Source organism: Cyanistes caeruleus, chromosome 27 (genome assembly GCF_971803275.1).
Source record: "Cyanistes caeruleus chromosome 27, bCyaCae1.hap1.1, whole genome shotgun sequence".
In the NCBI taxonomy this organism is placed as follows: domain Eukaryota; kingdom Metazoa; phylum Chordata; class Aves; order Passeriformes; family Paridae; genus Cyanistes; species Cyanistes caeruleus.
In genome coordinates, this window is record NC_141727.1 from 2,799,587 (window position 1) to 2,811,028 (window position 11,442).

Consider the following 11,442-nt stretch of genomic DNA (forward strand, 5'->3'; position numbering starts at 1 on the left):
CAGCACGTGGTCAAACCACAGGTTACAGAGTGCTGAGACACCAAGAGCTTCAGACCCACCGGCCAGGGGAAAGGCTCTGCTGTGCAATGACGGAGCAGGTGAGGGGGCAGCAGGGTGAGGGGCTTGCTTGGGAGCCAGGCAGAATTCCCCCCATCACTGGCTTTCCTTAGTTTTTTTAAGGTAGTTTTCTTGTGAGCCCTGTGGGTTTAGACTGAAAGGCAAATCCCTGGGGAATCAGGGCAGTGCCTGGTGCTCCAGGCCCCTGGGGCTAGAGGAGCTGCTGGAGAATCAGCCTGCCCTGGCACTGGCTTCTGATCCCACCTGTGGCCTCAGAGCAATTGAGGGGCTGAAGCTGAAGCCCAGCTGCCTGGGCTCGCTGACAGGGGCCAGAGTGAAATTGCTGTTGTGAGGTTACTGTGAGTCAGAGTGTCAGATCCTGATCTCCAGGTAAGTGGGGTCCCAGTGGAGATATCAGTGCCAGGCTGCAGCACTGTCCTGCTGCCCCAGAGCAGGGCTGAGCAGCTGGGAGGTGGGAGCACTGTGCTCAGCTGCCTGCAACCTGTGTGAGGCAGGAGCTCCCTATCTGGGAGCAGGACCAGGCAGTGCAAGGCTGTGCCCACACTGGGGTCTCCAGGGTGGTGCATGGGGGCTTTGGGCACCTGGGGATGCTGGTGTGGATCCCCAAGACTCAATAGCCCAGGGCATCTAGGGCCATAGGCTGGGTGCTGGACCCCAGAGCGGTTCCCCACGTGCAGGGTTAGTTCATGGGACAGTGCTGTGCTCGGGATGCCACGGCTGGGGTCATGTCCCTCCGCCAGCTCTGCATTGCAGACAGCTGCTGGGGAAGCGTGGTCACTCTTGCAATGACTGAGCACGCTGCTGTGGGGTGTGAGACGGAAACAAACTCCGCGCGTGGGGCCAGGGACCGGGGGCTGCGGCACACCCGGGCTCCCGGTGGTGAGGCTGGGTGGAGAAGGGCTGCCTTGGGTGTGGTTCTGCACCTCGTGGCCGGGCCACGACTGCCGAGCCCCCCTCACTCAGCCTCCCTGTGCACAGGTAACTTCCAGCCCCGTCTCAACAGAGCTGATGGCCACCACCGACTTCTACCCCTGGGAGGAGGGGTACTCGGGCGAGTCCGGCATGTTGCCTGAGCTCTGTGAGAAGCAGGCAGTACAGGGCTTCGCCCGCGCCTTCCAGCCTGCCGTGTACGTGCTGCTCTCACTGCTGGGCACAGTGGGGAACGGGCTGGTGCTGCTCACACACACCCGCTACCGCCAGGTACACAGTGTCACCGATGTCTGCCTCCTGCACCTCGCTCTGTCTGACCTCCTGCTGCTCCTGACGCTGCCCTTCGCCAGCACCGACACGCTGCAGGGCTGGTCCCCAGGCACAGCCGCCTGCAAGGCGCTGCAGGGTCTCTACGCCCTCAACTTCTACAGCGGCTTCTTCTTCCTCACCTGCATCAGCGTGGATCGCTACGTGGCCATTGTGCGGGTGCCGGCTGCCTGCCGCCTGCGCCCACGAGCTCGCCGCCACGGCTGGCTGACGGCAGGGCTGGCGTGGCTGCTGGCCCTGCTGCTAGCCCTGCCCCAGTTCATCTACAGCCAGGCACAGCAGCACCAGGATCTCCGGCTCTGTCGTGTCGTCTTCCCCCGTGGGGTCTCACGGGCAGCCCGGGGAGCCACCAACCTGGTGCAGGTGGTGCTTGGCTTCCTGGTGCCCTTCCTGGTGATGGCGAGCTGCTACGCAGCCGTGGCACGGACACTGCTGGCGGCCCGCGGTGCCCAGCCCCACCGGGCCCTGCGGGTGCTGCTGGCCCTCGTGCTGGTGTTCGTGGCCCTGCAGCTGCCCCACAGCCTGATGGTGCTGCTGGACGCGGCCGAGCTGCTGGCCAGCTGGGAGATGAGCTGCGCCCAGAGCCGCCGCAAGGACCTGGCGCTGCTGGTCACCGGCGGGCTGGCGTACCTGCGCTGCTGCCTCAACCCCCTGCTCTACGCCTTCCTCGGCCAGCGCTTCCGCCGGGAGCTGTGGCTGCTCGCCAGCGACGCCGGCTGTGTGGGGTCCCTCGACCCGCCCTGCTCCGGCTGCCCCAGTCCCCGGCGGCGGACATCGCTCTCCAGCTGCCTGGACGTGCTGTAGGAGCACAGCGGGGTTCGGTCCCTCCGCGACTGCCCGGGGACAGCCCCGTCCTGCACGGACCTGCCCCGGAGAGCAGCTGGGCACGGGCAGCACCGGACAATCCGGACGGCACCCGCACACGCCTGGGCAGAGGGAAGAACAGCCCCGCAGCGCCTGCATGCCCTGCCAGTGCCTTCACTGCCCGGCGACACGCCGGGCTGCGGTCTCCGCAATGTCGCGCGTGTTTCGGGGCCACCCCGCAATGTCGCGGGTGTCGCGGGCCATGCGATATTTCACATGCTCTGGGGGTCCGGGCGGTGCCGGTGAGCCGGGTCGGTGGGTGCAACACTGGGGCCAGGCAGGCGGCTGGTTCCCACTCTCACAATAAACCCCGAACGAGTCCCGGTGGGAGAGCGCAGTCTCCGTGGGGGCCGACGCTGTCCTGGGTGGGTTTTGTGGGGCCGGGGGCTGTTCCTTGGCCACCGGCACTGGCGGGCGGTGCCTGCAGGAGGCAGCAGAAGCTCGCGTTTCCTGGCCGCCCTCTGCTCGTCCCCGCCGCTGCAGGGACAGGGAGCCCCCGGACAGGGGACAGCACAGTCCCCCCCGGATAAACCGTCCTTGGGTCCTGCACCCCAGGGCGGGGTCAGAGGGACGTTTGTCTCCCCTCCTTACTCCCCCCACCAGCTCCTCTGCCACGGCATATCTCGGCCCGGGGGCTCTCCAGCACCTGGGCGCTGCGCTGGGGCTGGCCCGGCCCGGACACGTGGCGACCAACACATGACCACGGGCTAGGACACGGCGAGCGACACATGTCGCACGGGCTGGCACATGGTGCCGGGGCCGGGCCGTGTCGCACTCACCAGGCCAGAGCCGGGAGCAGGACTGGGGTTAGCTGGGGTGCAGCTGCTCATGGAGCCTCCCAGCAGAGCTGGGCATGCAGAGAAGCACCTCCCGGTCCTGCCGGGGCTGGAGGCTCTTCCTGCTCACCCCCTGCTCAGTTTGGGATTAGCCCAGGGCTCGAGTGGAAGAAGCCATTCCAGAAGCTTCACCTACTGCTGGGCCAGAAACAGGTTACTGCTGGCTCAGCAGCCTCAGAGGGGAGCTGATGTTCCTCTGTGCCCCACAGCCCTCGGTGGGACCAAGAGCCAGATTCGGGCAGCTCTTGGCCAGACAGCACAGCTGCCCCTGCTGCCCTCCCAGCCTGTGGTCTCGGGTGGTCCTGCTCCAGTCCTCCGCTGCCCCCATAGCTGGTGGGCTCTGCTCGATGCCCGTGACTGCCCTGGCTGCACAGCCGGCCCCACCACCAGGGGCTCAGCCCCAGGCAGAATCCAGAGCAGGCTGCGTGGGAGGGGAGCTGGCAGCCGGAGCTTCCTGCCTGCGCATCCCAGCACCCAAGCTCACAGGGACGGCGGTGACCCAACAGCTGCGGCAAAGCCAGAGCCTTAACTCCTGGGGCTTCGGGAATGGGGCCAGGGCCTGGACGCTGCCACGGCACCCATGGTTTGAAGGTGCCGTAGACCCTCTGCCACTGGGGAGAGCCTGGGGCTGAGCTGCGCCACAGTTGTGGCACTGGGTGTGACCCCACCATGAACGCCTTTAACCAGTTCCTCTGTGGAAAGGCGCTACGAGGGCCTGTAGGACAAGCCTGCCTGGGCACGGTGCCCTCCTGTCCACGGTGCCCTCCTGCCCAAGCACAGAGCCCACGGTGCTGCCCGCCGGCACAACCTTGGCACCGCAGCGGGCTGAGTCGCCGTGCTGGGACGGGCGCCAGTGTTGCGGCACGCAGGAGCCTGGGCAGCGCCTGATGCGGATGCCGCGGGGCAGGGCAGGGGCCCGTGCCCGGTGCCCACACCGGCTGCAGGCGGTGCTCGGTGACGGTGCCCCGTCAGGAGCCGAGGGCAGCCGGTGCACCGCGCCGGCGGTGGCTCCGGGAGCACCGGCCCCACGGCAGCCCGGCCCGCGCTGCCCCCGCCCCGCAGCTGACGCAGCGGCGGCCCCGCGGCCCCGGGCAGCAGCTCCGCCCCGGGCCGCGCTCGGCGATTGGCGGCGCCCGGTGACGCGCGGCCCGGCCCGCCCGGGGCGGCGGCGGGGCCGGCGGCCGGTGCGCGGGGCGGGCGGGCGGCGGGCCGGTCCCGTCGCGTCCCGGTGCCGTCCCGTCGGTGTCGGCGGGGCGATGCCGTTCCCGGGCGGGCTGTGGTGGCTGCTGTGCTGTCGACGGGGCTTCACGCTGCTGCGGCGGGACTACGGCGAGGCGGAGCGGGAGGCGGACGGCGAGGCCGAAGAGGAGGAGGAGGCGTCCTTCGAGCTCCGCGCCCAGGGAGACCAGGTGGGGCCGGCAGCGGCTCTGGGACGGCCAGAGGGACGAGCACAGCCGAGCCGCCGGGGTGGTCCCGCTGGGTGCGGGGTGGGTCGTTCCGGCGGGTGCGGTGCCGCAGCCCGGGGAAGGCTCCGGGCGGGCGCGGTGGTCCCGGGCCCGCGGGGCAGGGCCGCCCGTCACGGGAGCCGCTGCCGGCCGGGTGCCGGCCGGTGCTCCTGCCCGCTTCGGCCTCGCTGTCCGCTCCTCAGGACGGGGGGCTCCCGTGCCAGACCCGTGCCAGACCCGCGGCGGCCCGGTGCCCCGCAGTGCCCCGCCGGAGCGGGCCGGGGCTGTCCCGGGAGCACGTGCCGGGCGCGGAGAGCGGGCCTGGATCTCCCCTCTCCGGCTGCTTCCTCTCTGGAGGGAAACGGAGCGGCGGAAACCGGTGCTTCCTCCGTCCGGGCTGCGTGTGCGGCGGCTGATAGCGCGGGGTGCGGGGGCAGCCCCGGCTCCCGGGGGCTCCCGTCTGTCCCGGCCGTCTCCTGCACCAAGGGCCGTGGGGCCGAGTCCCAGCCCGGACTCGAGGGGTGCAGAGCATGGTGTCCGCCTGGTTCCGCTTGCTGTGGCCCGTCTCTGCTGCCCGCTGAAGGGGCTGCAGCACCGTCCTGGCTGTGCAGGGCTGGGGGAAGCCCTACGCTGTCGGTCCCATAGCAGCAGGTCCCCTTTCCCAGTCGTGCCAGCACCGTGGGACAGTGGGGGCAGTGACAGGGCTGCAGCTGGGCCCTCTGGGAACTGGTGGCAGTGCCAAGGGCACAACTATGTCAGGAACCGTCTTTGGGCTTCCCACATCCCAAGAGCCGCACTGGCTCCGGGCTGGCGTGGGCGACTGGTGACGCCAGCTCCCCCGAGAGCCCTTTGCTGTGGCCAGGGGGTCCTTGCAAAGCCACAGTGTCGACCGCCCCTTCGTGGGAGCGTGGGAGCCGCTACCCTGGCCCTGCCTCCGCAGCTTCTCTCCTGTTTATTTATATCCCTGAGAAGGAGCCGGCTGCCACTGCTGCCTCCTCTGGACTGCCCGCGAGGAACCAGGCACTGCCTCGGTGCCTGCAGCCCTGAGGAGTGCGTGAGGCCCTCCCCAGCCTCGGCACTGGGACAGTGTCTGGAGGTGCTGGCGCTGTGCACGGCTGCCATCATTCTGTGACAGGTGCCCTTAATGCCACAGGTCAGTGGTGTCTGGCCCTGCCCCACAGCACGACCGTACCTGCGGCGGCTCCCCCCTCCCTGTCACTATTTTTAGCGTCTGTCTCTTTTCCTCGGTGTTGCGTGCTCTGGCCTGTCGTGCCTCTAGCTGTTGTGCTGCAGCTGGCAGGAGCTCCCGTGCATCTCCCAGGACAGCATTGCTGGTGCATCCATGTCCCCGCACCCGTCTCTGCTGGGCACCCTGCCCGTCCCGGTGCCTGCCTGTGCCTGGGCTCTGCCTCGTGTCCCAGCGTGTGTGCCAGGGCTGTCACGTGCGTGGCACTGTCCATGTCAAGTTGTGCTGCGTGAGGAGGAACTGACCCTGTCCTGCTGCAGGGCCAGGGACTTCCCAGTGCTGCGTCCCACCGCCGCGGGCAGGAAGTCAGCGGCCCCATTACAATGGGACTTTGTGCCGTAAGCGTATTACTCAGCACTGACCTTGTGCAATTCTGCACGGTATTCAGCCAGCCGGGTCAGCTGAGGACACACGGCCAGCGCGCCCGCCGGCTGCCCCCGCACCCGGGCTGTCCCAGCTGCAGCCCTGCTTCTTGCCATGGCCTTGTGGGTGCCAGGGCTCCTCTGGCCCAGGGCAGCAGGGTGTGAGCCCGTCTCTCTGGGCCCAGAGCTGGGTTGATAAGGAGGCGTACAGTCATGGTGGAAGATGGCCAGGGGTTCCAGGTAATGACCATGGGGCTGAGATGTCTCCTTCCTCCCCAGGGATCCCTGGAGGTGAGCCTGAGCCAGCCGACCCGTAGCAGCAGTGGCTCGGAGCGGTGAGTGATCCCCTGCTGCACTGTGTCCCTTGTGTGGTGCTGCAGGAGCTGAGGGACTGGCATGTTGTGGGAGGTTGTCCTGGTGCTGGCATGTGCTGAACCATCCTGCCCACAGAGCTAGCACCAGGCTGTGCTGCCCTGTCAGGTAGAGCAGGGAGTGGCAGAGCCGGGACTGCCGTGCTTGTCCCCATCCCTGGCGCATCCTCAGGCATGTCTCCATCCCCCTGCTGTGCCAGATAGCTTAACTGCCACAGGCTTAGCTGATGGGGCTGTGCATGACTCTTCTGTGCCAGGGGGCTCTGCCAGGCTGTGCCCATCAGCAGAGGCTGTGCCCTGGGGTGGTCGGTGCTGAGGAAGACGGGCAGCCGGGGCACAGGGTCCTGCTCGCTCCCTGTACTCGCAGTACTGACACTGCTGCCAACATTCCTTCCTGGTTGTTCATTTTCCGAATTCCTTGGCAGGGCCAAGACTGCAAACAGCTTATTTTTAGCCGGGGTCATTTGCACCCAATGACTCTGCCGTGTTCCCACCACAGGGCTGTGGGGTGCCCAGAGCCCCTTGAGACCCAGCTCATCCCAGCCCCCAGGCCAGCTCCCTGCTCAGGGGCTGTGGGAGACCCCTACGGGTACCTGAGCTCAGCCCCATGTTGTCCTCAGGTCCCTGCTTGTTGCAGAGGAGATGCGCAGCCTCATCGTGGAGAAAGGCCCAGGGCCAGTGGAGGATGACCCTGATGCTCTTGTTAAAGGTGGGATTGTGCCCCAGCTGCCCCAGAGTGATGGTCGGACCTGTGCAGACCCTTCCCTGTGCTGAGAAGCCGGTGGGGTTGACGTCAGTGAGGGCTGAGGGTTCCCTTTCCCAGGCTGGCTGCAGCGGGAGATGCGGGGCTGCATGAAGACCCCCTGGATCCGTCCTCGGAAGTACTGGTTCGTGCTGACCCCTGATTCCCTGGACTACTACAGCAGCAACGAGAAGGGGGCCAGGCGGCTGGGCTCCCTGGTGCTCACCAGCCTCTGCTCTGTGCTCTGGCCAGACAAGCAGCTCTACAAGGAGACAGGTGAGGTGCCCATGCCCCTTGGCCGGGCTGTGTCTTCCCAGCCCCTCGTGCCCTGTGTTACCCCCCCAGCCCTGAGGGCTTCTTTTGCCCAGAGGAGGAGCTGTGCTGAGCCCTGGGGCACTGAGCCAGCCTGGCTGTGGCTTGGTGTGAGTGAGTGAGTGGGTCTGTCCCTTGCAGGCTACTGGAGCGTGACGGTGTTTGGCAGGAAGCATTGCTACCGCCTGTACACGGAGCACCTCAACGAGGCCGTGCGCTGGGTGTGTGCCGTGCAGAAGGTCATTGACAGCAAAGCGCCTGTCCAGACGCCCACCCAGCTGCTCATGCGTGATGTGGAGGTCAGCCCATGGCGCCAGGCTGCCCGTGCCCACAGCTGTAGGCAACGCTGGGATGGATGTTTGGGGCTTTGTGTGCCCCAGGGTGGTGGTGGGGGTCTGTGCCAGGCATTGGGCCAGGTGACCCCTCTGCAGCTGCTGCTATTGCTTTGCCCCCCCAGGAGCACAGAGACAGCCCCGAGGTTCTGGAGCAGATCTATCGCTGCAACCCCATCCTGCGCTACACCAGTGGCCCCCTCTACGCTCCCCTGCTGCCCTTCCCCTATGGCAGCCTGGACCAAAGTGGTGAGGGGCAGCTGGGGGGCACAGAGTTGGGTCCTACGCTCTAGGCTGGCAGCAATGACGGCTGGGCTGGACACTGTGCGGGGTGGGTGGGCACTGGGCTGGGGCCTGGCTGGCCCTGGGTGTGAGGACAGTGCCCAGCTGCTGGCCGGGGTGCTGGGGATGACCATGGGGCTGTTAACCCTCATCCCATCCCGCAGCCCCTGGCCCCCGCAGCTACACCACGCTGCGCGACGAGGCTGTGAAGCTCTTCAACTCGCTGCAGCAGCTGGAGTCAGAGCGGGACCCAGTGCCGCTGATGCAGGGTGTCCTGCAGACCTGCCTGGACCTGCCGCCGCTGGTGGATGAGATCTACTGCCAGCTGGTGAAGCAGACAACGGAGCCGCCGGCGCCGGGCGGGCAGGGCGACCTGCACTACTGGCAGCTCCTCACCTGCATGAGCTGCACCTTCCTGCCCTCCCCGCCTGTCCTGCGCTTCCTGCGCTTCCACCTGGACAGGTGAGTGCCAGGGGTGCCAGCTGTCACCAGGGAGCTCGCCAGGTGCTGGGCACCCCTCAGATCAGTGCCACCCTGATCCTCCTGGCATTTCTTGCAGGACAGAGATCCGTTTCCCTGCCTCGGAGATGGCCAAGTACTCCTGTTTCATCCGGGAGGCGTTGGGAAAGACGAAGGGGAGGGAGTGCGTGCCCTCTCTGGAGGAGATCCTGGTGCTGATGCAGCGGCAAGAGATGATCTGCACAGTGCACTGCCCTGGGGCGCCCTCCTGCAGCGTGGCCATCAGTTCCCACACCACGGCTGAGGAGGTGAGGGGTTATGGCTGTGCCAGGCAGGGGGCTGGGGATATTTCAGTGCACAGGGTTGGGTGGGCAGTGTACCACAGCAGATGAGCAGGGTCTCTCCCAGCTGAGCCATGGTGGAGAGGGGCCAGGGGCTGTCTGCCTTTGCCCACCATGACCTGTCTGTGTCCCTTTGCAGCCCTGAGTGCCGTGGCCAGGAACACGTGGTCACCATCGGTTGCCTTTGTCTCGCCCAGGTGGCCCAGGAACTTGTGTCACGCCTGGGGCTGTCCCAGAGCCCCAACCTCTTTGCGCTCTACGAGCAGTCCCGGCGACGGGAGCAGCCAGTGGGCAGTGCCACACTGCTGGCTGATGTCCTCACCAGGTTTGAAAAGTAAATGTCATGTTCTGCTGCCTGTGGAGGAGAGGGGCTGGGGGGCCACGGGTGGGAGGGGACACACCATATGGGGCACGTCTACAAGCTGATGGAGCCAATCCTGTCGCTGCAGCCTGGCTGGAGAGGACCGGGAGCAGGACCCACCGTGCCGGCTCTGCTTCAAGCACTACGGTTTCCTGGACACGGACAATGTCCCACGGGACAGCCTGGAGTTTGCCCTCCTCTTTGAGCAGGTGAGTGGCACGCTGGGGTGGCTGTGCCATGCCATGCCATGCCATGCCATGCCATGCCATGCCATGCCATGCCATGCCATGCCATGCCGTGGTGGCGGTGCCAGCTCACCCCGCTCTCTCGCAGGCGCACGAGATGGTGCTGCGGGGCTACGTGCCCACATCCGAGGAGACGCTGCAGACACTGGCGGCCCTGCGCCTGCAGAGTCTCAACAGCGACTTCTCCACCCACGCGCCCTTCCCGCGCCTGGAGGAGCTCTTCCCACCCCACGTGCTGCATGCCCGCTTGCCGCCCCCGCCCCACCGGCCCCCCACCAAGTGCCGGGGGGCCCGGCTGCGCGCGGGGCTGCTGGCCGGCGGGCTCTGGGGTCAAGCGCTGGCCAAGCAACGGGCGGAGCGGGACCAGCGCCTGCGGGGCCGTCTGCGTGAGGAGGGGGCCAGCACCATGGCTGCCATTGTGGAGAAGTGGAAGCTGCTGCAGGGCATGGGCCGGCCCGAGGCCATGGCTGCCTACATGGCCTTGGTGCGGGAGTGGCCTGGCTTTGGCTCCACACTCTTCGATGTCGACCTGCACGTGGTGAGGCCCCGGCTGGGTGTGGTACAGGGGCAGCCTTGGCAGTGGGCAACCCTGACACCCCTCTCTCTCCCTGCAGAGCCCAGTGGGCTCTGGGCCCCAGCGCCTGTGGCTGGGCATCGGGGCCAAGGCCGTCTCGCTCTACAAGCCGGGAGAGCCCGAGCCCTTGGACAGCTTCTGCTATGGCCGCATCTCCTCCTTCGGTGCCTTTGACAGCAGCACCTTCCGCCTCTCCGTGGAGGATCGAGACCTGCTCTTTGAGACCTCCCAGGTAAGGGGCTGCCATCCCTCCATCCTCCCCTCTCACCAAGGCTGCCCCAGACTGACCCCGTGCCCCCTCTACCTGCAGGTGGATGAGATCGCCCAGCTCCTCAACACGTACCTCGCCTCTGCGGGTGCCCAGCGGCTGCCCCGGCCCCAGGAGCCTCCCACCGGTCGCCCCACCTCGGAGCCCACTGTGCTGCCCCAGGGGCTCTGCCCTGCAGCCGGGCCCTGGCAGCACCAGCCCCCAGTGGGTTCCTCCCACAGCTAGCCCAGCAGCTGATGTGGCCACGCAGGTGCTCCAATGGCCGGCGTGGGAGGGCAGCCAAGCCTGGCAGCGAGTGGCAGGTCTGTGCTGGCCCCCAGCTGCTCCAGAGAGCAGGGGGCCAGGGGGTGGTGCTCCCCCCACTGCCATTGCCTTTCTGGCTATTCCTTAATTTATTTTGAGACGCCTGCGTGCCCCATGTCTCCCAGCACTTTCCCTGGTGGGCAGCGGGGCCGCCCCGCTGCGGTTCCCTTCACTGCCCCCAGGCCTGTCCCCGTCCCCTATACCCTGGTGCCTTTGCCTGCAGCACTTGTGTTGCCTGGCCACTCTGCTCGTGCCCCGGGGGCTTTGCCCAGAGCAGAGGGTACCAGGCAGTAGTGCTGTGCCATCATCTGTCTGTCCGTCCTCTGGACCCACCCCTTCGGGAAAGCTGCGGGCGGCTTTTGGCCAAGCTGCCCCGGGGACCCGCGGGCTCCTCCTGCACGAGTGGCTGGGCTCTGAGGTGTCCCTGTGGCCAGGTTTATGTCACAGGGGTGGCTGGTGGAGTGGCAGCTGGTACGGCTGGGGCTCAGCCCCTCAGTATTGCCTCTGTAGAGTTTGTTGGTTCTGTCTTGGGATGGGGGGGGTTGGTTGGTTGTTTTTCTAAATAAATGCACAAAGGAAAGGCTGGGCCTGCTGTCCTGGAGCGTGGGCTGACAGCGGGAGGCTGGGACAGTCGGATCCCTGGGGCAGCCAGGGCAGCAGGGCCTGGGACAGGCAGCGGGGAGGAGCAGCACAGCGTGTCCTTGGGGGCAGGGACTGCTGTCCCTCTGGTCACTGCCAGGCGACCTTTGGCATTTCACCAAGAG

At 67.1% G+C, this 11,442-nt stretch overlaps 2 protein-coding genes across 3 annotated transcripts; both read left to right on the forward strand.

Annotated features, from left to right (window-relative positions):
* On the forward strand, positions 1-2,524 carry CCR10 (C-C motif chemokine receptor 10). Its single transcript, XM_086864703.1, has 2 exons — positions 1-98; positions 1,057-2,524. Exons 1-2 carry the CDS (start codon positions 87-89, stop codon positions 2,137-2,139), a joined length of 1,095 nt encoding a protein of 364 aa, XP_086720829.1. The 5' UTR covers positions 1-86; the 3' UTR covers positions 2,140-2,524.
* A 1,673-nt stretch (positions 2,525-4,197) lies between these two features.
* On the forward strand, positions 4,198-11,258 carry PLEKHH3 (pleckstrin homology, MyTH4 and FERM domain containing H3). Of its 2 annotated transcripts, none has more exons than XM_086864705.1 (13): positions 4,198-4,444; positions 6,368-6,423; positions 7,080-7,168; positions 7,283-7,477; positions 7,655-7,812; positions 7,971-8,094; positions 8,292-8,589; positions 8,687-8,894; positions 9,125-9,252; positions 9,377-9,497; positions 9,622-10,071; positions 10,148-10,339; positions 10,418-11,258. In XM_086864705.1, the coding sequence occupies exons 1-13, from the start codon at positions 4,292-4,294 to the stop codon at positions 10,598-10,600; spliced, it is 2,355 nt and encodes a 784-aa protein (XP_086720831.1). In that variant the 5' UTR covers positions 4,198-4,291; the 3' UTR covers positions 10,601-11,258. The 2 variants fall into 2 exon arrangements, with proteins under 2 accessions (XP_086720831.1, XP_086720830.1); XM_086864704.1 differs by having other exon boundaries at positions 4,199-4,444; positions 9,125-9,261.
* The last annotated feature ends 184 nt before the right edge of the window (positions 11,259-11,442 follow it).